The sequence below is a fragment of the Momordica charantia genome (genome assembly GCF_013281855.1).
Source record: "Momordica charantia cultivar OHB3-1 chromosome 4 unlocalized genomic scaffold, Mcharantia_2.0 BLBB01000004.1, whole genome shotgun sequence".
Lineage (NCBI taxonomy): Eukaryota > Viridiplantae > Streptophyta > Magnoliopsida > Cucurbitales > Cucurbitaceae > Momordica > Momordica charantia.
The window spans coordinates 128478-156389 of NW_028275162.1; the positions used below are offsets into that span (position 1 = coordinate 128478).

The 27912-nt window shown below is 37.0% G+C and overlaps 5 protein-coding genes, 1 long non-coding RNA gene and 2 other non-coding genes across 12 annotated transcripts; 4 read left to right on the forward strand and 4 right to left on the reverse strand.

Annotated features, from left to right (window-relative positions):
• Positions 1-704: 704 nt before the first annotated feature.
• On the reverse strand, positions 705-2869 carry LOC111016759 (inosine-5'-monophosphate dehydrogenase 2). The gene is made up of 4 exons (XM_022292269.2): positions 1785-2869; positions 1385-1564; positions 1022-1279; positions 705-914 (listed from the first exon to the last, which is right to left on the reverse strand). The coding sequence occupies exons 1-4, from the start codon at positions 2757-2759 to the stop codon at positions 843-845; spliced, it is 1485 nt and encodes a 494-aa protein (XP_022147961.1). The 5' UTR covers positions 2760-2869; the 3' UTR covers positions 705-842.
• A 1082-nt stretch (positions 2870-3951) lies between these two features.
• LOC111016819 (Carbohydrate-binding X8 domain superfamily protein) lies at positions 3952-5714 on the reverse strand. The gene is made up of 3 exons (XM_022292340.2): positions 5580-5714; positions 4340-5053; positions 3952-4261 (listed from the first exon to the last, which is right to left on the reverse strand). The coding sequence occupies exons 1-3, from the start codon at positions 5653-5655 to the stop codon at positions 4230-4232; spliced, it is 822 nt and encodes a 273-aa protein (XP_022148032.1). The 5' UTR covers positions 5656-5714; the 3' UTR covers positions 3952-4229.
• Positions 4846-7459, forward strand: LOC148211600 (uncharacterized). Its single transcript, XR_015790282.1, has 3 exons — positions 4846-4988; positions 5499-6170; positions 7045-7459. It is a non-coding gene; the product is annotated as an uncharacterized LOC148211600 (long non-coding RNA).
• A 296-nt stretch (positions 7460-7755) lies between these two features.
• Positions 7756-9759, reverse strand: ZIP1 (zinc transporter 1 precursor). Its single transcript, XM_022292339.2, has 3 exons — positions 8807-9759; positions 8567-8716; positions 7756-8110 (listed from the first exon to the last, which is right to left on the reverse strand). The coding sequence occupies exons 1-3, from the start codon at positions 9422-9424 to the stop codon at positions 7805-7807; spliced, it is 1074 nt and encodes a 357-aa protein (XP_022148031.1). The 5' UTR covers positions 9425-9759; the 3' UTR covers positions 7756-7804.
• A 968-nt stretch (positions 9760-10727) lies between these two features.
• TRNAI-AAU (transfer RNA isoleucine (anticodon AAU)) lies at positions 10728-10801 on the forward strand. The gene has a single exon. It is a non-coding gene; the product is annotated as a tRNA-Ile (tRNA).
• A 43-nt stretch (positions 10802-10844) lies between these two features.
• Positions 10845-17535, forward strand: CYCB3;1 (cyclin b3;1). Of its 5 annotated transcripts, XM_022292363.2 has the most exons (24): positions 10845-10981; positions 11376-11448; positions 11542-11599; positions 11704-11764; positions 12121-12175; positions 12298-12346; positions 12430-12523; positions 12785-12848; positions 12979-13036; positions 13114-13198; positions 13359-13391; positions 13527-13581; positions 13720-13768; positions 13866-13953; positions 14285-14333; positions 14531-14806; positions 14882-15004; positions 15286-15375; positions 15526-15687; positions 15783-15842; positions 16474-16572; positions 16657-16835; positions 16910-17085; positions 17177-17535. In XM_022292363.2, exons 2-23 carry the CDS (start codon positions 11434-11436, stop codon positions 17043-17045), a joined length of 1938 nt encoding a protein of 645 aa, XP_022148055.1. In that variant the 5' UTR covers positions 10845-10981; positions 11376-11433; the 3' UTR covers positions 17046-17085; positions 17177-17535. The 5 variants fall into 5 exon arrangements, with proteins under 5 accessions (XP_022148055.1, XP_022148052.1, XP_022148056.1 ...); XM_022292360.2 differs by having other exon boundaries at positions 16910-17535; XM_022292364.2 differs by having other exon boundaries at positions 13720-13762; positions 16910-17535.
• A 1341-nt stretch (positions 17536-18876) lies between these two features.
• On the reverse strand, positions 18877-18960 carry LOC148211601 (small nucleolar RNA snoR116). The gene has a single exon (XR_015790613.1). It is a non-coding gene; the product is annotated as a small nucleolar RNA snoR116 (small nucleolar RNA).
• A 4525-nt stretch (positions 18961-23485) lies between these two features.
• On the forward strand, positions 23486-27862 carry LOC111016758 (defective in cullin neddylation protein). Its single transcript, XM_022292268.2, is given in 12 exon segments — positions 23486-23661; positions 24136-24197; positions 24679-24815; positions 25309-25367; positions 25502-25525; positions 26037-26119; positions 26217-26281; positions 26409-26458; positions 26591-26692; positions 27148-27207; positions 27500-27597; positions 27599-27862. Coding segments are annotated over 12 exon segments (777 nt in total). The 5' UTR covers positions 23486-23658; the 3' UTR covers positions 27633-27862.
• Positions 27863-27912: the final 50 nt, after the last annotated feature.

Sequence of the window (27912 nt, forward strand, 5' to 3'; positions counted from 1 at the left end):
GTGTACAATGTCCTTTTCACGAGGACAGGGAATCGATTCCGCTTGCTCAATGGCACCACTGTAAAATATAGATATTTCACCACTGAACTCTATAATCTTAAAATTACCACATTTGTTTAGTAGAGAAATACTTTGAAAGAAAAAATACTAAGATGCTCATTTAATCTGCAAATGCGTAACCATCTCAAAGCTTTGGCCAGTAAGCAACGAGCATTTGTGTCAAGACTCAAGATGGTAAAATTTGGTTGATTGCAGTAAATATGTAAAGACTCGAGTGGGGGTCGGGGACCATTGTTGTGATTTGGATGATGTCATGTATAAGAGGAGGAGAAGTCGGGAGAGCCATGTTACTCTATATCAGGGCATAAAATTTCACCTTATAATTTTTTTTTCTTTGAGTACATCAAATTTAACTAGAGATTCAAACTCATAACCTCTTAGTTAAAGATAGATGTCAATTATCGTTGAACTAAATTCCTCCAAAAACTCGCATTTACATATTTTATCCTCTACCGTCATTCTCGACTCTCTTCTTATTAAACATACTACTGGGTATACAACATGGACAAGGGAGCGCAAAAGTGTCAAGCGATCATCTCCTCCATTTGAACAGAGCTCGTGGCCTTAAATTGGTTTTCTATGCATAAGTAATGTACAGAAAGAGTTGTGCTACGAGGATGCCAAACATCTAGGGACATTGGTGGTTATCATAATAAACTTGAGCCCATTTATTGTTAAATAAATTATTGCATGAGTCACAACATCTATTTGAATACATTGGGTAATTCAAGTCGAGCTAGAAAGCAGCGATCGGATTCCTGTGAGTAATGGGTTGATTAAGATCAAAACGATTTCTTTTCATAAGACACCAGTCCATGAATTCCACCTTCGACCTGTGCAGCCCCTGTGCGGACCTGCAATACCAGCAAAAATAAAACATATTTTAAACGAAGTCATGTTCATAACCAGCAGCAGCAGCAGCAGAGCATTAAACAAGGGAGGAAAAAGTATAAGGCCTTACCTCCAATCTTAAAACCTTTGCGGCTAAGAGGTCATGGGCAGATTTGATGGAGGAAGCACCAAGATCTTGGAACCCTTGCTTTACTGCTTGCATTGTGTAGGGTATGAACTTCAAGACCGAACCCTTATCAGCAACTGCTCCGACAACCCCCTGTGCTATCTTAAGGGTTGCAGTATCCCCCAAGTATCTGGCATCGCTGCCTTTGGTCATTGCTTCTAAAGAGCCCATCCCTCGATACTTCTTCACACGCTGACCATTCTGGGATGACAAGATGCAACTTTATGTTACTCAGTTCTTATAGCTAAAAGGGCGAAAACCTTGTCTTGTGAGCAGTTGTAAAATGATAATTGCCAGAAGAAATACCTTAGTTACAAAGGCTCCAGGAGCCTCCGTGCTTCCAGCCAAAAAACTTCCCATCATTACCGTCGATGCACCAAGAACTAGAGCCTTAACAAAATGCCCAGAGTTTGAAATTCCACCGTCAGCAATCACAGGCACGCCACTTTGCGATGCAACTAATGAGACCTTGTAAACCGCAGTCGCCTGGGAAAAATAGGCCGTATTATTTAGTCAGAAGCAGAACAAGGAAGCAATTACTAGTTTTCTCGCAATGCATCAACTTTGATTGACCGTGGTTTTGTGAGTTAACAAACCAAATACCCAGTATCATACTCTAAACGCTCAGCTAGGTGCATATATACAATAAAGATTCAGATTAAGGGTGTTAGATTAGAGATTGAAAAAAGCTTTTACAATCGCGTACCTGTCCTCGTCCAACTGCACAAACCTCCTGCGTGGTACAGATAGATCCAGAGCCCATCCCAATCCGCAAGCCGTCGACACCAGCCTGAATCAAATTCTGGGCCTGCGCCATCGTAACCACATTCCCGCCAATGACGTCCAACTCTGGATACGTCTGCTTCACATACTTTATCATATCAATTTGATAAATTGAGTTGCCCTGTGAACTATCTAACACCACTACGTTTACACCTGCTTTCACTAAATGCTCCAGCCTCTCCTTGTCATGTTCCCTGGTTCCAATCGAAGCCCCTACCATCCAAGAACCATCAGCCCCAACCGAGCCAACGCCCAGTTTTGGATAGCTCTTGATTCTTTCCACTTCAGACTTGGTCACAACATCCACAACTTCGCCATCCTTCAACAGCGGCACCAACTCCTGCTTCTTTTCCTCCAGAAAAGCATCCACTTGCGCTAAATCATAGTTCCACGGAACCGAAACCCCCGAGTTAACCATGTAATCGTATATTTTCAACTCTTTGTTCCCCTGGGATATCCAATCCGCGTGCGAGACATATCCCAAAAGTTTCGAGTTTGAGGTACCCGACTCTGTGATCAGAACGAAGGGCGTAGAAGCAAAATCGTCTTCGGAATCAATCCGGTGAGATGGAGATTTGAAAACAGGATTGGACAAAATTGGAACTCGGCGAGACTTGGCGGCAGTGACCATGGCAGCTTGGTGGGGGATTGGGGCATTGGAGTGTATGATACCGATGCCACCAAGAGCAGCCATGGCGGAAGCCATATAGGCTTCGGTTACAGTGTCCATGGGGGAAGAGACGCAGGGGATGGAGAGGGGGATGTTGCGAGTAAGCCGGGTAGCGAGTTGGACGGAGTCAGTGGGGAAGTCAATGTAGTGAGGAAGGAAGATGACATCGTCGTAGGTGTAGGAAAAGCCCTGATTGAAGAGCTTCTCAGCTGCGAAACCGTCCTCCATTGCAGTTGCAGTGTGTTGCAGGCGGCGATATAGATGAAGAAACTAGAAAGGCAGAGGCAAAGGCAAATACAAATAGGGTTTTACTTTTGGTCGCCCAACCAGCGCCCGGTGGGATGGAATTTATTCTCTATTGTTCCATTCATGCTCGGTTCACTGATTCTTTTTTCTAAAATTATCACAATAATTCAAATTGTTTTTCAATAACCATCTATGCTTAGAAAAATATTTAATTATCATATTAAAAGTCAAATATTGAAGAAGTGGTTTTGGACCTATTTTTTCAAAAAAGGTAGTAAATAATTTTATGTTAAATTTATTTATGATCTCTTTAATTCAAATTAAATTAGTTGGTGTAAATATGAACACAATTTAGCTTATTAAAATATTACTTAACTACATAAAAATAAAGTTGAAGGTTTGGATTAAAAGTAAAATCTAAACTAGTTGTCTATAGACTAATTGAAAATATAGTTTTCATAAGTAAAATATATAAGAGATATTACTATGTAATTCTAAGACGAGATATTTAACACAAATAGAAACTTCATTCAAAATCAAAATAATTTTGATTCTTATGTTTATTGATTTTATTTTTCATATGATTTTTCCCTTTTTTTTTTTTGGATAAAAGTCATCTGAGTTAGTTTTAATCTTGCCTCAAGCGGGAAAAAAGAAGTTAGTTTTAATCGTATTTTTGTCCTTGTTAAATAAATGGGCAAGGGAAGAGTGGGATGACTCACGTGGGATAGATATGGATACCATGCAACATGGGTAGGTGGTGAATGTCATGTCGTTTGGGGTGTGGTCTGGCATCATCTAAATTATGATAATACAACAAATGTAAATGGCAGCTGACACTCACCAATAAGTTAACTTTCCATTTTTATTTTACTATTGAAGCTGCAATCATATCACAATCAAATTGTCCTGTACCAAATTTTATTGGCTTTCTTTTAATCTTTAACTTATACATAGACCATAGTTCATGAATCAATATAAACATACACCATGCTCCCAACAAATAATTTGACTATATATATATATTAATATTATCGTACCTGTATATTGAAATAAGTAAATTATTAAAATTTCATCCCATTAGAGATCATTAACATTCTTTTGAGAGTATAAACTACATTATATTAAATTGAAAATTAACCAATAATAAAGATGAGAAAATAACCAGTAAAAATATCTACAAGTGATCCGTTCATCTCATTGAAAACCACGAAATACATATATGCATATTTATTTTTTCTTAATTTTTTTAATATATGTGAGTAAATCATCACAAATTTTAAAAAAATGAAAAGTATTATCAAACACATATCTATGTATTGATTTATTTCAACAAAATTATTTCTAGCAAAAGGTTGAGAGAAAAATGGAGTGATTTCGTGTTCTACATGTCTACTCTATACATCCTTATCATATTCTTCAAAAGTTGATAAACATGGATCCAATCGCGGTCTACGTGTAAGTGAAACGGCACCCATCATAACCTGAAAACAAAATTCTTATATTAATTAACAAGTAAAAGAAATTATTAAGAAGAATTCAAAAGAAGGAGAGAATCTTACTGGGATCCACGGTGACAAGCATGGCAGTACCGCCAAACTCACAAGTCCCACCGCCCACCTTGGTTCTCTGCCAATAGCTATTGAAGGCGTAGGAAGCGTGGGCCAAGAGCGTGTTGGGCAAAAAGCATGGTCCGTTTGGCAGTATGGAGCCGCAATCTGCCACCGTCCCGCAGGCATAGTTCATGGCCTCTTGAATAATTGGGCCCGGCACCGACGGCTTGGCCACGCACCACAGGGCTATACTGGGCGCCGAGTGGGGAGGGGGTGGCACGCTCGGCGGAGGGTAAATCACCGGTGGCAGGAACACGGGTGGGCTCGGGAGGAACACGGGTGGGCTGGGCTCGTAACTTGGTGGGCTGGGCTCGTAGTAGTAAGGTGGGCTCGGAGGTGGGCTCTGAGAGGGAAGGATTGGGGGAAGATAGTAGAAGGGCGGGGGAGGGGGTGACGACATGTAGGCGAAGGGAGAGGGGACTGTCGTCGCAGGAGTAGGGGTATTGGGTTGTGGATATGAACAGTAAGGGGGCGCGTTGTCCGGCAGGGAATAAGGAGGAAGCGAATCGAACGGCGGCAGAGTGAATGGGGAGCTGACGTAAGGTTGGGAGTTGGAAGCCTCATCCACGTGTCTCACCTTTTGACCAATTACATCCAGGTATTTGGCCAGTTGGAATTTCTTCCCCTTGTGGATCGTACGCCGTCTATGTACACTTCTGCAATCTACAAACATAACAATTCACAATTCACATATACATAATTATAAATTAAACATGTCCTATTTTTGCATGCCAAACGCAAATCATGAATTCTCACAAAACACACAAATTCATAAACTCTCCTTTTTTTTCTTTTTTTTTTTTGTCATTTGAAAAAGCAAACAAAAACAAAAAGGTGTTACTTCTCTGCTAAGCATGGGATTGCTTTGGATTTGTATTGGAGCGGAGGCAGGGCAGAGGCTTAAAAAGTGAGCCAGGGCCAGCCACTCCACTTTGCAATTGCATGGCTTCTAACTTGTAACTTTAATATTATTTTAGTTAGTGGGAGTTAATAAGGGCGATGATGTGACTTCCACGGGACCTACGTACATTTTTTCCAATAATGCAGATGCAGCTACCCAATATGATAATATTAATAAATCTGCGTACTGTATGTATTGTATGTGTAGTGTAGGGTAGGTAGCAAGGGAGAGATATGGATCCACAGGTAGCCGTGAATGTGAATGTGATATGGAGAATAAAAAACTTACCACAGGGAGTGAAGAAATCAGTTGCACAAGTGGATATAAAGAGAAGAATAAGGCAGAGTCTGGTAATTAATTCCATGATGATCCGATACTTGAAGATGGAAGCAAGGGGAAGTTGAAGTTTACTGCGTTTGTGTGGGGATGGAAGTTGGGAGAAGTGGAAGAACAGAGGAATGGGATGCACATATCATATATGAGAGAGGCAATAATAGGGATAGAAATAAATAAAGGGAGTGGGGAGGAAGTGCATTAAAATAAAAGTTGTATATGGAGGAAGACAAGTGGCAGAAAAAGAGGGATTCTTTGGATGGTTTTGTAGGTGGGGACTTTGCTTAGCCATGTGTACAAGTGAAGTTATGCGATGAGGCGGAGGCGGAAGCGGGTGTACATCTTAGATAAGAGAGGGAAGTTTTCTCTTCTTTTGTTGTGCTTTTTGTTGGGTTCGGGACCATTCATCATTATATTAAGTTATAAGTTTAGTTTACTGTCTAAAAATGAATCTGCATGCCGATGCCGCTGCCTGCTGTAGGCATATATGCTTGCTTCACCAATGGAAGAAAAGAAAGAGTACCCCTGCTCTGCTCTGCTGTGTGTGTGAGTGTGTTTCTTGCTTCAACTCTACTCCACCTTCGCCTTCTTCTTCAACTCTCTCTCTCTCTGAAGTTGTTAATTAGGCAGCGTCATGCAAATTGCAAAATTTGTATAATGAAAAATATGATGTTCCCCTCCCTAACCACCAACACCGGTCCATTCATATACCTCCTGCTTAATTGAGGCCCATTTCTATACCACAACGTTTAATGCACTTGCACTGCTATTTTTGTTCTGGGTTTTTCTACCTCCACCACTCATTACATATACTCTATACTCTAGTGGAAAGATAGCATTAATATTTCATTGAGCTAATCCACCATACAAGTTCATACGAGTTCGTTGATCTAACCCATCAATTTAAACTTTTGAATTTATTGATTACAAACACAAACAAAGATCTTATCCCTGGTAAAATGGTAACGTAATCAGAAGCAAGGTAGCTTTGAAAAGGATTCCATTGGCGTTCTTCTGAGAAAGTGTGCACGTCCTTGTTCTTTCTCAGCCGTGTCCTCTTCTTTACAGTCATAAAAGATGTTCAAATTTTTAAATTTATGGTTTATAGTTTCTACGTGTCATGAATGTGTGACTTGTTCTAAAAAAGCATATAGTTTTGTATTATTGACCGCCACAGTAAATCTGAAATTTCTCTCTGCAATGAATTTTCACATAAATCTAAATCTATGCATGCTTTGTTCCCAGCCCGTCTTCTTTGCTTGCCACTGGCCAGTTCTTTTTGTCATGCATCATGGTAATATTTTCTGTAGTTGATATTTTTCCCTAGTGTTAGTATCGTTTACAAACACCAGTATTGTTCTACAACTTGTTGCCTTGGTGTATTTTGTACTATATTAGATATATTTCTATTATGTACCAGTGGACATACTAAAATGCATACGCCCGATACAAAAGAGAAAGATTCCAAGTAAAAGGCACGCGAACACACCTCTCTGGGTTCCCGAAATGGTGTTACTTTTGGTTGATGAAGATAAACTAGAGTCGCCCATTTGACAACTCATGAATTCCCGTCTCTGAGACCTTGCTAGCTTGTCTTTGTCCTTTGGGTTCTTGAAGACTTCTCCAATTTGGTTGATGAAGATAAACTAGAGTCGCCCATTTGACCACGGTGGTCATTGTAAAAAATGGATCCCCATTTTGATTGACCTTGATTGGTCATCGCTGAAAAATAGGATCCTCTAACACATTTATGTTTTGATATTCGACCATCTTGGTCCTTAGGGCTATATATACATTTTTCACAAATAAAACTGTCCAAGACTAATTATTGTGCATTTTTTAGGCCTTTTTTCGACTTCAACGAGATTGACATTATAGTAGCTCTGCGGATCTACCTAACGCGACGCTAGCGTGTAAGTAAAGCGCTATTAGTGAAGCGCGGCTAACGTGACTACTAAACTATTTATTTGGAAATGAATTGAAAATTGAAGGATGACTTTCAATGAAAGGAAACATAGTCTATTTTTCCTTTTCCCCCCTGCTTTCCCCCCTACTCTCCCCCGCTTCTACCATTGTAAGGATAGGCTAATGCCCACATGCAGTTTTTGAGTAAACTTTTGAACACAAAAAATGAGAAACTTCAGTTGGGTTGGGTTAATAGAGGAGGAAAAGAGGGATGATTAAGCCCATGTGGCCAATACAGACATGCAGGCAGCACCCAGAAGAAGAGAGATATGGGCTCCTACTTGGAGCCCCACGTTGGTTTGCATCCTTGGGTTCATAAAATCCGCGGCAAGAAGGTCCACCAGCGCCATGTATATCAATATCCCTGCCGATGCCGAGTTCATGCTCCCTTCCACGATCAGAGCCGTCCGCCCGTTCTCTCTGTAAACTCCCGAGATTCCGATTCCCACTGCAATTCCCACCGGCGCTGTCACTGAGAAAAACGTCGCCATTGCTGCCGCTGACCGCCACCTGAATTCTGCCTGCAATCACAATTAAGGACACAGGAACCTCAGTCTAAACCCCTAAATACGCATCAAAACGTAGCCATAGGTCAACTTCCAAAAGAAAGTTATTCTTATTGGTTTCGAACATCGATGTTCCTCTTCCATTGTGCCAAGAATTAACCCTTCTCTTTTTTTCCCCCTCTCAGCTTGTTTGACCGTTCAATCAAAAGCTAGGGTTAGAAATGATTGTGACATATTCCTCAACAATTTTTTAAACCCATAACGTCACTTAATTAGTGTCCTGTCCTGTGTCCTCCATCTATTTCGCCTTTTCTTTTACTTTCTTCTTGGACTTATATTCTCATTCATTTCCTACATGTAAACATAATAATTCTACAAACTTTAGACCCTTTAGATGATCGTGATATATACTATATGACACAGCAAAATCAATTGATATCATATAGATATAGTTTAGTTTGAATTGAATACTTGGGAAATGCAGCCACCGAGTCCCATGCCTTCAAAAAACTGGTGGAAAGACAGAGCGAGGAGCAGTGGCTTAATGGTCGCAGGGCTCTGAGAAGCACCAAGAGATATCCCAATTATTACTGAATGAACCACGATTCCCAATTCCAACACCTGAAAAGCCATCCAAAATCTAGCACATCTCAAATATTAACCATTAACTGCCACCTTTCATGCATATAATTATGTGTATGATTTGCGTACCTGAGATATAATCCGGTAGCGAATTAGCTGAGGCAGAGTCAACTCTGCGGAGGGTGCGGCGGAGCGGGAGCCGTGAGCGTGGCCATGCGTGGCGTGCGTGTGCACATGCACGTGACCCGCATGCTCCTCGTCTGTTTCCTGGCGTGTGACGAGCACGAGCTGCTTGGTTTTACTAAAGTGGCGTCTCTCGTAGAAGCTGGTTGCAAATGTGTCCACCATAAGGGTGCCGATGGAGGAGGCCATCGCAATGAATCCCGCAAATGGGAAGTTAGCCCAAGGGTGGTGGCCGATGCAGGGCGATGTCAAGTCTTGGAACGCATCCGGCAGTATGTGGATGAACCCAGTCCCTAAAATCACCCCCGCAGCAAAGGCCTTGATCATGAAGAAAATGTCATTTTCAGGCCTCAGAGACGGAATCTTCTTGCCCACTAAAGGAAGGCTCACCCCCGCAGCGCCGGCCACGAGTACCGAAGCAATCGAACCCACCTTGTATTTGATTGCTTCCTCTGCCTCTGCGCTGTGCTCCGCCGCATCGGAATCGCAGCTACACTCCCGGCTGCCGGAAGCTACGGAAGAGAGAATGATCAGGACAACAGAAACGAAGAAAATCTTTAACATTTTGGGAAGATTTAATTCCGTGACTTGGAGCGGTGTGGAGAGCTGAAGAGGAATTAATAGCGGGAGGAAGGTAGTGGGGGGTGTGGAGAGAGCTCTTGGGTAGTGGGTTTTGACTTTGAGCGATGGATAGTTAATTTAGTTACTGTATAGAATAAACTCTCAGAGCTTATTAGTTACAAAGGAAAAAGAAACAAAAATAATGAGCAATTTTGAAATCACTGGCTGTTGCTGACTGCTGTGGCTGGCTAATAATGAGAGGCATCGAATACAGTAAAATCCATCCCAACCAAATACCAAGTACAATTTCGAGCGGTAGCTAGCTTAGCTACACGCACAGGAAAACAATCATTCATATTATATATATATATATGGATGGAGGATGCTGTTTCAGATGCGCTAAAAAGTAGAAACCATTCTTCAAATAATAATATCAGAACAAAATATTCTGTTCTCATTTTCCAAGTATTTTTGGGTGGCGTCAGGCCAATTCGCATAAGCTTCGCCTTTGGCAACTTGCTGCGGTTCATATCAAAAGTCGGTCATTCCCAAATAATGAAAGAAAATTAATAGCAGTGTCAGGCAGAAGCAGGCGACAATAAAGAGAAGTGCTACTGCCTACTGGTGAGGATCCCTAAAAAGCATAATTAGTTTAATTAGAATAGGGCGACGTTAAAAAAGTGATTTGAGATTTCGATGTCGACATGCAAACGCCTAAACAGGTGCAAAAATGGCTTAATTACAAAGCTGGAGTCTCAATTGTGCTTCCTTAAACAAAGTCAATACCAGAAAATGTCGATATTATGTCATTACTCTTCACCTTCCCCTTAAACAAATCACACCTTTCTTTCTCCACTGAATCAAACTTTTTAGTGCTTAAGATTACACCCACCTTTTTCTTTATTTTTCCTCCTTTAATTACCATTCAAATCCACTACTCTAGCAAGCTCTAGAAACACACACTCGTTTAACCAACAAAGCATTAGGGACTTGGTGGCCATTAAGTTGGCTTCAATTTCATTACATCATATACATTAATAACTTGTGTATGCTATAAATACTCTCGAGAAAATCAATGCTTGTCTTTTTTTCCCCTTCAAGATGAATTAGTTTGAGATTGAATTTAACCTTTGATTTAAAAAAGAAGATATTATCTGCTAAATTATGTATTTACTATTACTGGGTTGTTAAATGACAGTAGCAATATCAAAACATTTATTTAATTAACTGCCCATATTCTTAATATTTTATAAATATAAAAGTAGTATTTTATTTATAATTTCAACTTTATTTATAATAATAAATTGGCCTATTAGCTCAGTTGGTCAGAGCGTCGTGCTAATAACGCGAAGGTCGCAGGTTCGAGACCTGCATGGGCCAAATTTTTTGTAATTTTATATTTTCGGACTCCTCAGGGGCAGAACAGTAAACTTGCTGTAGTTTTTCAAAACTTGGAGTTGGACGTTTACCCGCCTCCGGTCCCGAGTAATCCTTCAGCAGACACAAACGGGGAAATTGCTTAGATGAACATGAACATCCCGGAATTCCTCGTCAATTAAGGTTCTCTCAAGCTCAATTTCTCGTATGTCTATCTATTGAATGTCAATGGTAGTTCCCCTCTGCTCTGGTTACCATTTCAAAGTCTCTGCCGCATCGTTCCCTTTTTATAAGTTGTAGTCAAAATTTCGGTCGATTTGGCTTCTTTTTAGTTACTTGCTATAGAATATTGATAATGAGTTCTCTTTTTTCTTTCACGTCTAGCATTCTCACGATAGGGCCCTTATTTTGTATGTTAAAAACTAAGAGTTAGGGTTTGGGAGGGGCCAGGTTGCAAGTATTTGCTTAGATCCCGACCTTTTTTTTTAATTGTATGCTTGCATACTGCATTCCCTCCTGGCGTTGGTGAAATGAGGTCTATTCTATGAATTTGAGTCTGTTGACTGATTTTGAGCAGGCAACAAAACCTTTTTGTCGATCAGAGATCAGAAACTGGAAACGAAGTTCAGTGAGAAATGGTGGCTACCAAGGTATAGAAATAGAAAATGCTAGTAGGATTCTTAATTCTTGAATTGACCATAGTTCCTTGACTGTTGTTAAACGATATTGTTGGTCGGAGTTAGGCGAAAGACTGCCTGGTCGCGGGTCTGCCTACTGAGGATAATCGCATCCGTAAGAGTGGTAAGATACTAAGATATCCTCAACATATAATTTAGTATTCAAGATCTTCTCCAAATTTAACTGCCTTCTTATTCCTTCCTCTCCCCCACCATGGGTACGAGTAGCGATGGGAAGTTTTAAGGTCTATACGGAGAAAGATAAGATTAAAGTTGATTCCAGTTGCAAGTAAGTGTCATTTTACTTCTGTTACTCTTACTTCTGTTCCTTTAAAGTTTCTTTCCTTTCTCCACACATTTTAGTTCTATTTTGTACTCCTTCCTTGTTCAATATGCAGAAATGTTTCCACGAACAAGTTTCTTCCCTCTCCCGTATAGAGTATTGAAATGGTTGAATGTATTTTTTAGCTTTTATTATCCATAAACAAAGAGCTTGCTGAACGTTTAAAAAATGTAACATAACTAAGTCACTTTGGTTAAGGCTGTAGGTATCATAAATGCAAACATTCCCTGACCAGCAGCAGGTAATTGAATTTATTCAACTAATTTCAGTTATTTGATTATTTTATATTTTCTGTGTTGAAGGAAACCTGTAACAATAAAGAAGGGGTCTTCAGCAGATTGTGCGATTCAATCAAAGGTAATTTGACCTCCTCCTCTCAGCTTTTGGGTCAAAATTATAACAGTTGGAAGAGAACATAAACTCTCGTTGGAGAAGTGGTCAAGTATTAACTTTTACATTTGAGGTAATTCTAATTGAAGGGAGGCCTGCAACGCTCATCGAAGAATGCAGACAAAATTGAAGTCTCTGGTAATAAATAATGATGGTTTACTTCCATAGAAAATTTAGATTATTTTGAGAGTTTGCTTATAAACTCTACTCTGTTTTGTCAGGGCCCAAAAGCATGGTAAGAAGAGTATTGGCAGATGTGAGTAACGTCCGAGTCAACTCTTCGAGGAAAACAGTGCAAGATGGCTCCAAGCATAAGTGAGTCATGTGCTCACCTCTCTCTCTCAATGCGTGATGAGTGGCTGTAGAAATTTGTTTGTGTACGGAGAAGTTCTTCCGGTCCATTTTTTTGGTGTACAGTTTGCCTTCTAGGAATTAGAAAATTACACAACGTTATAAAGTGCAATATAGAAGTTCTTTTTCTGTGCAATATATACGTTTTCTCCCCCGGCCCTTACAGTTATCTCTCTCTCTAGAAATTAAGCTGATGCAAGTGGTAATTGCCACCTGTTTTTGTAGGGCTACAATTGGGACTAGAGCTAGCAGTACAGTCCGTGTCCCACTTAGGAAATCATTGCCATTGGTATGTAAATTTTGCTAGGTTTAGTTGTAAAAATATGTCTCTTTCTTTGTCTGGCTGCCAGTCTTTAAAGTATGTCCTTTTTATATCACCAACAAAATATATTCACGTTGCTTTTGTTGTATTTGACAAGGGAAAGGCAGTGAAGAATTCAGGCGAAGCTGTTCGTGACTTACATGCTTCAAGAAAAGGTTTCTGTATAATGCTTTTCACTAGTATATGTAATTTATCACGTGGACCTGTGGTATTGATCTGATTTACTTTTTAGGGTGTGTCGAAGATTCAAAAGGGTTTTCAGTCTATGAAACAAACAAAATAGATGGAAGCTGTGAATCCAGTACTTTAAATGCCAGGTTCTGTAATTTCTTTTTTCCCACTCTAACCTTTATTAGAAGATTTAAAATTACACGGTTTACAGTTTTGATCTTCATATAGGCGTTTGTGAAGTGCCCTTTCTTGTGCATACTTGTTGATTTAGATGCATATTATATCGAACTATGGTTTATTTCTCAGGAGAACTAGGACGATGTCTCTTGTTGAAACAAGGTTTGATGATTAAAAAATTCTTTTGCCCTCTTGTATTTTTTATTTTTTTATTTTTTTGAAATGAAACAGATTTCATTAATGTAATGAAAAGATATAGAGTTTAATTATATTGTTCTCGTCTCTCTTGTTTTGAAGGAGATCTTTACCAGTGCTAAAGAGGATGAACCAGGCAACTGCTTTGAACCCGAAGGTTGCTCACTAGATTATGATATACCAAGGGATCTTAAGCAAGCTATAAAATAGAATCAATTTCCCTGTTTTCATTTATTTATTTATTTTATTTTTATGGCTGTGTACTTTTAAGTAAGTTCTTATTTTTTACTTTCAGGAAGTTACTGAGAAGCTAGAAAATGCCAAGGGATTTCAAGCATGTATGAGTAAGAATTAAGACGTTCTAATTCATATTGTTTTTCAGCTTTAGATGACAGAGCAGACCATGATCGGACTAAACCTTTTTTTCCCCTTCATTTATAGCTAAATCTGGCAAGAATGCAGTAACCCAAGCAAAAAATACAAGAATTCAGCTATGGAAAAACCGAGTGAGCGATGGCCACGTTATAATGTTAGCATTTGTGAAATTCAATTGTTCCTAACAGCTTGTTTAAATGCATCATACTCTCAAGTCTCACATATTTCTAACCATAATGCCAATAAATGAATCACTCTCTCTCTGCTTTATATGTCTGCTTACCTCACCCATAATCTCCTCAAATACTATTTTGTCCCAAATTTGTGATATTTCCCCAAAAAATTCTTCTTCTTTCTTTCTTTTCACTCTTTTTTTTCCCTTCTCTTTTTTAATGGTTTTTAGCCATATTTGCTTTTGCTTATGGAATGCTAAGCAATTAGGAAAATCTATTTTGGAGATTCTGACTGTGGCATTGGAATTTCAGGGGTCAAGCCAAGGTGGACACAAATGCAACGTCGAAGAAGTCTAGTAAGGTATTTGCTTAATAATCATTTGCAGCAATATGTTTTCTCTGTGATGTTTGCAATGGATTCTTGATTCTGTTGAGTGCTGCTTAAGAACTTTTTTGCTTCACCAGTCCAAGGTGTTAATAGTATGTGCTTTTGTTTCATTATATGCATGCATTTTTTAACGTCATATCATGAAGCTTTTTTACTATCTCACCTTCCAGCCCATTGTAAGGACCACGAAGAAGGCTTCTGGTACTCAAGAGGCATCAAAACCCAAATATGCAACAGTTGTAATCAAATCAATTTCTAATACTGCATCATCATCCGCGATTGTGAAACCGTCGACATCTCTTTGTGAGGATATAACTAATGTGTCCATTCAAGAGAAGGATGCATCTGAACCTACTTGTAATCCAAGTACGAGTACGGATTTCTCTTTCAGGAAAAAAGTTGGTCGTAGGAGATCGTATACATCCTTGTTGGTTGTTGGAGCGAAGGTGAGGCTGACATTTATAGTATATCACCTCCATACCTTGTTTTGAGCTTCTATTATTATTGTCACTTTTTTGCAGTTGCTGGACAAATGTGCTGTAGATACAGGGCTAGCTAACCTACCCAGTATTGACAATGACTTCAACCAAATGGAGGTTGCTGAATACGTTGAGGAGATATATCAGTATTATTGGGTTATAGAGGTGATGTTTTTTTTTTTTTTTTTTTATCTAAAAAGAATTTGCAGGTTTTAACTTCTTATGTTCTTTTCCCTTGTTTGTCCTTTTTATTTGCTATTATGAAGTGTCCTAGATCAGGCTTTCTATGGTTTTCAGATAGACTTTATGAGCCTGATTTTGTAACTATATATTTTGCGAAGTTTATTTATTTATGTAACCTGACGCCTATTCTAATGATCTAGCTTTGACTTGGAACTGCAGACTATTATTGTTGTTTTAACAAACTAAATTTGTTTCTATTTCAGGCACAAAGTTCGTCTCTTTCAAATTACTTATCAGTACAAACAGAAATTACCCCCCTTATGCGAGGCATTTTGATCAACTGGTTGATTGAAGTACCTATCTATTTTCTAGATTTATTACTTTCTTTTTCTTCATTTTCATTCCCTAGCATGCCCGCCGCCACCCCCCCTCCTCTTTCTCTAGCTATAAGGCTTTCAGATATGCTGTGCTATGAGCTATAATCTATGTTTTTTTGGTCGTAGGTACACTTCAAATTTGACTTGATGCCTGAAACACTATTTCTCTCTGTTACATTGTTTGACCGGTATCTCTCCCAAGTCATAATAAAAAAGAATGAAATGCAGTTGCTTGGTCTTACTGCACTGTTGTTGGCATCGAAATATGAAGATTTTTGGCATCCTAGGGTAAATATTATCATATTCGACTTTTGTCTGTCTTGATATGATGGTTTCTTGCTAAAAGTTAGGCTGATCAGATATTGTTGTGTCTTTGAAAACAGGTTAAGGATCTAATTAGCATTTCAGCTGAGTCTTACTCAAGACAGCAAATGCTACAAATGGTACAGTTGGATATTTATTTTCTGCAGTTTGATCTGTTTTTCTTGAAAATATAATCGACTTTTCAGTGGCTGGTTGAGGAGTAAATGGAGAAAATATTATCTTTCATTTCACCAATCATTTCACCTATACCCATGGTCATGCTCAATAGGAATAAGTTTTGGCTTTTATAATTTTTGTTGGACTTGTTATGCCTACTCTGAGTTCCTTTGACAATAAACTGATCAAACTGACTAGAATCAACTAAACCAATTGATCAGAACTTCAAAATTGTATCAAATTGAAGTATTGAACAAACTGATTCTAATTACCAAACAAACCGTGCTTCCGGGTATATGGGAGCAAAGGTCCAACTCCCGGTTATCCAAAAAAACTATATTAAAAAAAAAGGCCCCAAACAGACCAAGCTGTCTTGGAGATCAGTTTAGACTTTCACCCTTGTCCCCCAGCATGCTGTTTTGAGTGGCGCAGTTATGGTCATAGAGAATATAGTATTTTATACTACAAATATTGCTGCATTTGACCTTTCTTAGTGACGTAGATTTTAGCTGGGTAAGGGAAGCTTGAAGGTTTTGTTTCTGTAGTGATGCAGAAACATCATAATCCTATTCTTATGTTTTGATTTCCCTGCAGGAAGCACTCATTCTTAAGAAGTTGAAGTTTCGCCTGAACATGCCTACTCCATATGTTTTCATGTTAAGGTTTCTCAAGGCTGCTCAGTCTAATACTCAGGTCTGGAAGCCTCTGAAAACTATCACGATATGGTTTACTTAAAGAAATCCTAATAGTCGTGTGTTGCTTTGGATTCTGCTACAGCTTGAACACTTGTCATTTTACTTGATCGAACTGACCTTGGTTGAATACGAAGCTCTTAGTTTTAAGCCGTCGTTGTTGTGTGCATCGGCGATATATGTTGCACGGTGTATGCTGCGGATAAGTCCATATTGGACTCCACTACTAAACAAACATGCACGCTACGAAGTGTCCCAAATAAGGTAGCACCTAACGTTTATGGCAGCTTACAATATTACCTTCGCATGCTAAAAATCTTGTCCTTGTTTTATCTCAGGGAATGCGCTGAGATGATCTTGAAATTTCACCAATCTGCTCAACTGGGACAGCTGAAAGTCACGTATGAGAAGTACATGAAATCTGATTTTAGTGCTGTTGCAGCTGTGAAACCACTGGAGAAGCTTCCTCCTTGATTTTTATTCTCATTATTTGTAATTCATTTGATGTTAGTAGGTAAACTTTCCCCTCGTCACTGGATCCCCTTTCTTTCAGCTGAAGCATGGTCTATATACCCGCTGTATTAACCTTTTACGAATCCCCACAGGAAGCATACTTGTGGGTGTAGAACTGTAATACTATAGAAGGTCACGGCCACGGCTCACAATAGTGCAGGAGTCCTGGCCATGCATGGCGTCTATCTTCTCCGGCTTTGTGTTTGTGCCATTCGTTACAGTTGTGTAGTCTTTGACTCTTGTAACAGTTCGTATTCCATCTCGGTATAGGTTGTGTTAGAATCCAACCTCTTTTGAGTTCATAATAATGCTGACATGTCTAATACTTTGTTGGAGGCAAAAAAAGAAAGAGGCTTGCCCTTATTGTAAGTGATGAGTTTCCAAATACCTTGAGATAGTTGAGAATTGAGATGATATGCAATAAACCTGAATGACATGCACGTTTTTTTTCTGTCTTCGGTAGTCGGTTTGGAGCAGTTTCTTCCTGCACGTTGTCCAACCAGTTTTTTTTAAAGCAAGTTAAATTCCTCGCTACTCTTGACTTCATTCTCTACTCACATGATTTTGATTCTCACATGATTTTGATTTCTATTTCGATTTCATTCTCACAAGTGATCTTTCTGGGTTGGTGTTGTCATCATTCTTCATAATCCCATGGTAGTTTCAATTTCACACTAATTTCATTTCCCTAAATAGTCTTTTCCCACTTAACCACGTTGTGAGACCTCTTAGTTGAAGATATAGATACCAATTAGAACCAAAGTGAGTTCATTTTGGCCATGTATTTGAAAACTTGGCTCATGCAATTGCAAAATCAGTTGTTCACGGACGATTTTGCAATCGTTGCTTTAATGTCTTCCTTCACAAACTTAAAAATTCATAAAATTCAATTATATTAAATATATCATGTTCCAGTAATACCTTATATTTTTATTTCAGCTTTTTCACTGACGTGGATAAATATAATCTTTGGTACACAAATTATTACTTAAATTGAATTTATTAATAAAAAAATCATTTTTCCCTTGCAGAAATTAACATGTATTATTCTTCAACTTAGAATCAGCCTCGAAACTCGCTTGCCTTATTTCAGATTCCTCGCTGCAAGCCCTGTCAACTGTTACTGGTGGTGGTCTTCAGATTCTTGTAACTTTATTCAAGTGCATAAATATTTCAGGTTGCAATACGGGCATTTAGACGCACCCAGCGGATGAAACGTTGTTCTCTCCGTTATTTCTTCAGATTTATTTCTCGCTATAATTCCCTTTTTCATTCTCAACTGCTCAAAACATCAATTACAAATTACAAATCATTCCTTCCTACGACATAGTAATCAAAACACTGAAGACCTACATGCACAAATACATTTGCATCAGGAATAAACGGATGAAGATTAGAAAAATCATTCGATGATTCCGTTGGTAAATCAAGAACACTTGTAGATTCAGAAAAAAAAAAAAAAAAGAAGGTAGTCCATTGGAATAAACTCAAAAGGCCGTTCTACCGACATCAAAATTGAAATAAGTTGAACAAGAAGGATACTGGATACTGGCGAAAAATGTAGGAGCACCTAAATGCACAAGTCTTATGGGAAAGAAAGCAAGTGCCAGAATCTCGGCCCCAATTCCATATCGGCAACGTACAGCGCTGACAACGCTACGGAAAATAGCGCATCAGAGACTCTAATTTATTGCCTTACAGAATTTCGCATTCGATACAGTACGATTAGAGAGACTCGTAAATTGAATTCCAAAACAAAATGAGTTAAAACCTACAAATTGTAAAAGCAAGCAGGCTCAGAAAGATTCAATGTGACATCAACAAGCTCGCCGGAGCTTTCATAGTTTGATGGTATATGAAAAAATCATCACTGCCGTTAACATATCAATCAAATTCGACATTCGGAGGTGAAAATTGACAGACGTAAAAATTTAGAATCAGAAATATAGATAAACGTAGATGAAATAAAGTTCCCGTATCGCATTATTCACGCAATCAAGCACGTCAAAGCTGATTAGACATCCTATTCAGATAAAATGCGCGTAGGTCGACGATTAAGCTTGAGATCCAGACGTTGGCAGCGACGATATGCAAAATAAAGAGGGGGCGAAAGTTTGAAGTAAGGAGACGAGGGAGGATGAGATGGGGACTAGGGTTCCCCTTCGGTGGGTTTAAATAGTATTTCGATGAAGATACCTAAAACTGAAGCCCTGATCCTGCAAGTATTGCAATTTTGTCGCCATGACCCTTCATTTTTTCAATATAAGTTTTAGAAATTTCAAATGCCCCCGGATAAATCACCTTACCGTTTCAGATGGCCTATTCGCCTTTTTTTTTATTTATTTATTTATTTACTTACTTACTTACGACTTTTTTATTTATTTATTTATTTATTTATTTACTTACAACTATCAAGTAGATTCAAACTCACCACTTATTGGTTTGAAGTATATGTCAATTACCGCTGAACTATAATTAAAGTACTCGTATCAAAGGACGGATACACGTTGGGTCCAGACGGGCTCAAGCCCCCCTGAACTTTTAGATTTATACTATTAGAATATAAAAGTATGCATCATTTCACAAAATGTCTTAATGTCCCAGTGGTTGGTGCGATGGCTAGCCTCCTCAAGTTTGAATTTGCACATGGTTCTTTTTTATTTTTTATTTTTTGGTGATTTGTCCCTAGGAATGGCAACGGTGTGGGACAGGGCCGGGGGGCCATCCCTATCCCGTTGGAGATTTGTTCCCCATCCCCGCCCCCGTCTCGAAATTTTTGGGGGCAAGGATGGTCGAGGATTCCACGATCAATTTTTTGGTGATTTGCCCCTAGGGATGGCAACAGGGTGGGGTGGGACCGGGGGGCCATCCCCATCCCCACCCCGTCCCCAAAATTTTGGGGGCGAGGATGGGGCGAGGATTCCCCGATCGGGGATGGGTTCCTATTATAAATATATTTTGTTTAATTTTTAATTTTTTTTATGGTTAATAGTATAAAAAGTGAACCAAAAGTGGCTAAATGATATATTAGCTTTATTGTTTTTTAATTAAAATGTATTTATAAAATTAATATATATTAATATTGTTATATAAAAAATAGAAAAAGTAATAAAATATTAGACGGGATGGGGCGGGAAATCCTCCCCGTCCCCACCCCGCCCCCGCCGGAGACCCCGATTGGGATCCCCGATTTGACCCTGTCCCCGGTCAAACTGGGTATTCTCCGATCTGATCTGATCGGGTCGAGTACTCGCATGGATCAGGTCCCGTGAGTTTTTTTTTCCATCCCTATTTTCCCCTCAACACGCCAAAGTTCGAGTAGTACTGACGTTTTTTTCGGTGATTTTTTCCCAATGCGCCTGAACCCCAACATGGACATTTTATTTAGGGGATTTTTAATGGGTAGCATATAAGTTTTCTATATTTAACAAAATAGCATGTCTTTTTGATATTTGCAGATATAGCATTTTTTTTTAAATCCTCATTTTAAAATTTTCAGTATTCCCAAATTACCCTTTTCAGTTATCGCTTCATTATTATATATCAAACATATATCACATATATATCAGGAGTATATCTGACAACATTAGTATATCATAAGTAAATCAATAGTATATCAGAAGTCAATCAGTTTTATATCAGTTGTATAATAGTAAATCACTATTTTACTTGCTTTAACCCTTTGTATTGTATTTTTTTGATCAATTAGAAATTAGTAGGTATTGGCATGCATGGAAAATGAGAAAATTTTTTTGATACTTACTGAAAATGAGAAAGAAAACTTGAAAGGAACGTGAATGTGAACGTCAATGGTGATTTTCGAAATTACTGTGAATGAGAAATCAATTAGAAATTAGAGGTAAATAGAAACTTAGGGTTTTTTTGTATATCAATAATATATCAGTGATATATCAAGTATACATCGTACATATATCAATAATACAATTAAGTTTTATTTAAAGTTTTAAAGATCAAAATGAAATCAGCAACAATGTCATTCTTAAAAGGTTTAAATATCATTCTTGGGTATCAACATCAACATCAAATCAGCAGCAAAGTTTTTCAACCAAAAATTTAAAGGTTTAAACATCAAAACGAACCGGTAGTATAAACCAAAAGTAGACTAACAATGTCATGCTTAAAATTCTATAAAAGAAGAAACATAAGTTCCATAAGCATAAGTTCAAACAGTCTAGAAAAGTGTAAGTTTCATTCTTGTATAATTTTTAGGTAAAAGTTTGGGACGTCAATCTTCGTTCTTGGTGATTGTCGTGTCTTCGGAGATAATATCTTTGAAGCTTTCCGTTTTTCCATAGACAACACATTTGGCGTTGGTTTATGTTGTTGGTTTATGTTGTCTTTTGGGACGAACGACATCAACATTTTCGACGATGTTTTTTTATTTCATTTTTCGTGTTTGTACCATTGCTTTTATCTGAAAAAAAAATTTATTTCATATTTTAGTAGTATATCAGAAAACATATATTAGAGGTAATATATTCGAAATAATTGGTAGATATCAGAGTTATATTAGAAGTAAATCAATTTCATATCAAGCATATATCAAACATATATCACATATATATCAATAGTATATATGACAATCATAGTTATATCAGAAGTCAATCAGTTCTATATCACCTATAGTAGTAGATATCATAGTTATATCAGAAGTAAATCAATTTCATATCATATGTATATCAAATATATATCACATATATATTAGGAGTATATCTGTCAATCATAGTTATATAAGTAAATCAATAGTATATCAAAAGTCAATTAGTTGTATATCACCTACAGTAGTATATATCATAGTTATATCAGAAGTAAATCAATTCCACATCATATATATATGAAACATATATCACATATATATCAGGAGCATATATGTCAATCATAGTTATATCATAAGTAAATCAATAGTATATGAGAAGTCAATCAATTCTATGTCACCTATAGTAGTAGATATCATAGTTATATCAGAAGTAAATCAATTTCATACCATATGTATGTCAAACATATATTACATATATATTATGAGTATATCTGTTAATCATTAATATATCAGAAGTCAATCAGAAGTAATTTATTGTTGGTTCGAGCCAGCAGGATTTATTTGTAATTTAGAATGTGGGTCTCTGTTAAAAAAAATGCTATATTTGAAAAACCTAAACCTTGTTGCTATTTTGCTAACTTTTTTTTGCCATATCTCAAGTTGCTCCTTTTATTTATTTATATTTATCTAATTCTTTTTTTCTTTATTCATGATTTTCCTATATTTTTTTCCTATTAAAATTTTCTTGAGTTGTGAAGAGGAAGAAAATCATAAATTATTTCAATTTTAAAAAATGAAAAAAAGAAAAATGATACATTTTGTAATTAAAAAAAAAGAATAATAAGAGAATGTATAAGTTTGTGGGAAATTTAAAACCTTTGTGCTACCACTTACTAATCTAAATCTATCAAAAAAATTCTTTTCAATTATTTGTCGTCTTTTTAGTCTAATAATTGTCATCAATTTTTACCTCTAAGGTACTTTACATCATATACTGTGCGTTTGATTATTTGAGGTTATTTTAAATATAACCGTCAGTAAAAACTTTGATTATGACATAAAATTCTCATCTTTCAACTACTTTTATACGTATAATTATGATCATTATTATATTATGTTTTAAATTTTATTAATGTTATTGTATATTTAATTTGGATTATAAATAGAGATACTATTAATGGATTATCATCTTGTTGAATAAAAGTAATAATAGTTTTGATAGATATTTTATATAATCAATTTAGAAAAACTTATTGACAAATCTTGGTATAAGAACAAATGGTTGCTTGTCTCAAAATCATATTACTTACTTATAAATTAGTATCATTAAAAAAAAGATGAGGATGGGAGACTAAATATCCCATCTCTGGAGAATAAGCGATTTGTTTTACCTAAAAAAACTTTCTATTCTAAATCATACTTTAAAAAATAACCATTATAATATATGAACTAAAGAATAATTATAATATGTGTATATATTCTTCAAAACGGTACGTAGGAGATGTTCTTTTTTGTTTCTTTTTTCTTGAGGACACGGCAGGTAGGAGATTTATTTTGAGAGGGTAGAGTTCTAAGATAATAATTATTATTGTTATTATTTTTCGAGAATCAGTTTTTATTTTTTGAGATGAACTTGAGAATCAGTTTTGAAAAATGGAAATAAAATAATTTAAATAATATTGTGACCATTATTGAGAATATAACCTCAACGTCTAGACTCTCAATCTTGATGTGAATACACTGGAACCCAACTATAAATGGTTGGAAATATTTTATATATTAAAAAAAAAAAGAAGGTTGGAAATAAATGCATATTTCGCCTTTAATTTTAAAAATAATACAAAAACACAATCGAACTCACTGCACTGTCTTCTTACAGAGAGAGAAATAGAGCTTCCAGAAACAACCCTAGAATTCTCTCTCGACGTTCTCCGGAGTCGGAGAAGGCACTCTCGTCCTTCGGTTCTACCCTCCGATTAATTTCTCTGCGCTAGGGTTGCATCCACGACCTCCACAATGGTCTGTGTTTCCTTATCTTCTGTTGTTGTTAATTTAATTGTTATATCCCTTCTCCATTTTCGTTTTCACAGTGAAAGGTTATTATTGTTCAATTTTTGCCGATTTCTGGTCCTGAGGCGAGGATTTATGTTAACTGCATTGTTTTCTCTATCCTTTTTGTCAACTGAAATGTTCTCCACTTCATCTCTGTGTTAAACTCACATCACCAAGAAATTCTGATGAAGTCTCGTTTCTCCAGTTGCATGAAATTTTAGATTTAAGATTTTATTTCCTAACTGCTGATTTTACCGGTTGTGGTTGGGGTTTGATGCATGAAGTACCCATCTTACGTACTTTTCTAAGTGATTGCTGTATGCTTGGATTTTTTGTTGACGTGCTCAGTCTTCTGCTTGGACTTTTATGCGTACAACAATACACCCAAGATGTGTAAACACCATTCTATAATATAATTTTGCCTGTCTTCGTTCTCGACAGCATAAACTGAGCAGAGGCCACCGAGATAAACTCCAGCAGTTTATTGCTATAACTGGTGCAAGGTACATTAATAAACTTCTGCTATCTTTCCTCTGAGTTAATTACTGAAATTTCTTGCCACGTTTGAATTTATGGCATCAAGATCTTGTGTGTATGCGGTTGCTTCCCTTTTTCTAAGGGAAGTCCACCTTATGTATGGAACGAGAAGTCATTTATCATAACATCGACTGACATGGACTCGAGGAAGATTGAGAAACTGTAGAAGTAGAGTAGGATTATGGTATACATTATTTCGTTTCATCCTCTTTCATAAGAATTAAAATTCACTTTGAATAAGAATCAGATCTATTAGTTTACTGGGATTTGAATTATCTCTCATGTTATTGGCTACCAATAATTTGTTGGGCCTGGTTGAATCCACAAGTTCAAATGCTGTAAACCCCAAAGCTACTGAAAGATGCTTCATTTGTTAGTGAGGTATGACTAATGAAATTGAGTTTGTCTCTTATTTTCATTGATTTTGATACTTTATTGATAATTCAGTGAAAAAGTTGCTCATCAGGCCCTGAAGGCTAGTGATTGGCATCTTGAAGGAGCTTTTGATGTATTTTACAGTCAGCCCCAAATTAAAGCATTCACCGATTCTAGACATTTGGAAGAGCTTTATAACAGATATAAAGGCAAGCTTTACATTTGTTTGTCATTATTAGATTTCTTTTCTTTCTGTGAACTTGTAAAGAGTTGTGAAACCATTCTGATAAGATTTCATTACTTTCTGTCAGTATTAAAGAAACACTGTCGAATGTGTAGCTTACCATGTTCTCTTTCCTATTACTTGTAGAGAGGCTTAGGTAGGGGTGAAATGAATGCTACATGCAAATTCTTACAGAAACATTAGCTTTTGTTTTATATATCGTAGCTTACCATGTTTTCTCTTTCCTATTCAATGGTTGATGTATAAATAATGAAATACATCAAATTAATTTTTGGGAGTTGCTGAACAGGAAAGTATCTTGCAAATATTCCTTCTAACCAGTTCGTTGATGATCTTTAGTTTGTTGTGGTGATATTTTACTAGGATTATAGTTTTTTTGATCAATTAATTATATTGTACTGTATCTTTATATTGTCTGATTACTCACTGATGACCGAACACCTTAACATGGTTAGCAGATCAATATGTCGATATGATATTGGCTGATGGTATCTCACTGCTCTGCAATGATCTTCAGGTAGGTGATTTATGCATCCAATTATTTTTTATATGCTCAATGTGTTGATGAATTTAAATATTACTACTTAATTTTAACTGTGCAGTTCCATTTTTTTCTGCCTATTGAAATGACACAACATAGATTTTTTGCAGGTGGATCCTCAAGATATTGTTATGGTACGCTTTTCAAAAATAATTGTTGCTGCAAAAGGCATTCATATGTAAATTAAATTGTTACTTTATGCTATCTATCTCATTTTAGAGTAATCTAGATTAGACATGCATTCATTCCTTTTATTGGGGACTAAATTTTAGTTCTCTTTGAAACTTCACTCTTGTCAAGCTTCATCATGGGGAAGATGTCCGAGATTGGCTAGCAACATTTTCATTTTTCCCTTTTATAATTTAGTAGACAGATAGGTGGGCGTTGACATAAATAACCTCAATTCAAGGCCCCTTCAAGTGCTTCATTCACCTTTGGCAAAAGAAGCTGGATGTCTTGATTTCACATTATCATTAAACACTGCATATTTAATAGAACGATTATGGCCTTATCTATTTGAAAGGTGTAGATATAGTTGATCTTTTTGACATCTGAATTTTAAGTCTTTTCTATTTTAAATACTGATTTTGTGTATGCATCTAATTAATAGCCTTTTTTTTAATATCTTGTTACAATTACCTGCAGTTGGTTGTTTCTTGGCATATGAAGGCAAACACAATGTGTGAGTTTTCCAAACAGGAGTTTATAGGTGGATTACAAGCACTAGGGTAACTAATTGTTTGCAGTTTTCTTCTTCAGACGAGAACTATGTTCGTGGGGTCAGAATTATTCTTGTCATAATATCAATATTCAATTTAATGGCAGGATAGATTCTCTGGAGAGGTTCCGAGAAAGGATACCATATATGCGCTCCGAGTTGAAAGATGATCGTATGTATATCCTTTTGTTTATTATATCATGTTCTAACTTATACTTTGCCTTGCGTATAATTGAAAACAAAAATTCTCGGTGGTATTGTCTTGCTAATTTGTTTTTGTTGATTTCATGTCTGTCCAGAAAAGTTCCGTGAGATTTACAACTTCGCATTTGGTTGGGCAAAAGAAAAGGTACTCATGGTTGGCATGAATATTTCAAATGGAGTTATTTACAGCTGTCTTTCTCTCTTCAGTGGCATGTGCGTTAAATACCAGTATGTCTGCCTAATGTATGAACTTCTAAATTGGACATATGTGTTTTAGGGGCAAAAATCTTTAGCATTGGACACTGCAATTGGAATGTGGCAGTTACTATTTGCTGAAAAGCAATGGCCCTTGGTTGACCACTGGTGTCAGTTCTTGCAGGTAATGGTGCTAATCTGTGTATTTGAAACTGACCGAACTTCTGTCATGTGTGGTGATAAGCTTTCTGTTGGTATGAGTCGTATGACCTCTGAAATTTGACTCAAGGAGCTTATTTATCTTATTGATGCAAAAGAGATAATGCTGTTGACATTTTATCCAGTAGCGATCTATCTTGAACATTTTTATATAAGGTGAGTGCAACCCAAAGGATCTTTCCTGCCCAAAAGTTGGCCAGTAGTTTTCAAGGTTTTCTTTTTGCTGAGGAGTGGGAAAAAAATGCACATTATTGTCGTAGAGATGGAATGTCTAGCATTTTCTACTCAACCAAAAAAAATTTAGAACTTGAATTGTCTGTTACAAATTGCAAGTCAGAGTTGCTCTTCGGTCTCCTAATAAATAGTACATTGTCAAATAATTTATTTGTTCTACTTTATACTTAATCTTTCTTGATTCAGGCTCGGCACAATAAAGCTATTTCTAGGGACACATGGTCTCAACTTCTGGAGTTTGCAAGGGTAAGAATGAAACCTTAAACTAAATGTTCAGGTCCCTATGAGTTTTATCATTATTTTTATTATTTATATTTTAGTCCATGGAATTTCAAAATGTGTATTTTTAGTCCTATCTATTTTGGCCCTTCCATTGTTTTGCCTCCTGTCACCCGAGAAAGTTTGCAGGGGTAGTTCGGGGCAATGGTGTGGGGAGCATAAAATTTAGATACTTTCATTTTGTTGTTGTGTTGCATGCTTCTTGTTGATGCCATGCATTTATTGTGCTAATTTCTTTCTTCTCTGCCTCGATTTTTAGACTGTGGGGCCTACACTATCAAATTATGATGCTGAAGGTGCTTGGCCATACCTCATCGATGAATTTGTTGAATACCTGAACGAGAATGGCATAATCCAGTGGTCAGCCGAATGATTTGAGTCAAATAAGATGATATGATTTGAGTCAAATAAGATGATATGCTACTGCGCAATTGGTCTGGGATTATTCGTATTTATCTTGGTGTGATTTAAATACCCTCTGGTTGAATTCATTGGGGAAATAAGATATAAGAGGGGGAAGAAGGCGAGTGACTGACATCCGAGTGAAGACATTTTATTTATGTTGGATTTGGTGCATCATCTATATATTATTGAGTGAAAAAGTGAATTTTTATAGTAATAATACTGTGAACGCTCACTCTCTTCCCTGTTTTGAGTTTTATTTCTGGTATG

Bases quoted from the DNA above. Each gene is read 5' to 3' on its own strand.
- LOC111016819 (XM_022292340.2), bottom strand. From the start codon at position 5,655: ATGGAATTAATTACCAGACTCTGCCTTATTCTTCTCTTTATATCCACT. The intron at 5,054-5,579 runs GTAAGTTTTTTA...TTATGTTTGTAG, and splicing joins TGATTTCTTCACTCCCTGTG to ATTGCAGAAGTGTACATAGA. The intron at 4,262-4,339 runs GTAAGATTCTCT...TTTTGTTTTCAG, and splicing joins GCTTGTCACCGTGGATCCCA to GTTATGATGGGTGCCGTTTC.
- ZIP1 (XM_022292339.2), bottom strand. From the start codon at position 9,424: ATGTTAAAGATTTTCTTCGTTTCTGTTGTCCTGATCATTCTCTCTTCC. The intron at 8,717-8,806 runs GTACGCAAATCA...ATGGCTTTTCAG, and splicing joins GCTACCGGATTATATCTCAG to GTGTTGGAATTGGGAATCGT. The intron at 8,111-8,566 runs GTATTCAATTCA...TTGTGATTGCAG, and splicing joins TCGGTGGCTGCATTTCCCAA to GCAGAATTCAGGTGGCGGTC.
- LOC111016759 (XM_022292269.2), bottom strand. From the start codon at position 2,759: ATGGAGGACGGTTTCGCAGCTGAGAAGCTCTTCAATCAGGGCTTTTCC. The intron at 1,565-1,784 runs GTACGCGATTGT...TATTTTTCCCAG, and splicing joins GTGCAGTTGGACGAGGACAG to GCGACTGCGGTTTACAAGGT. The intron at 1,280-1,384 runs GTATTTCTTCTG...TTGTCATCCCAG, and splicing joins CTGGAGCCTTTGTAACTAAG to AATGGTCAGCGTGTGAAGAA.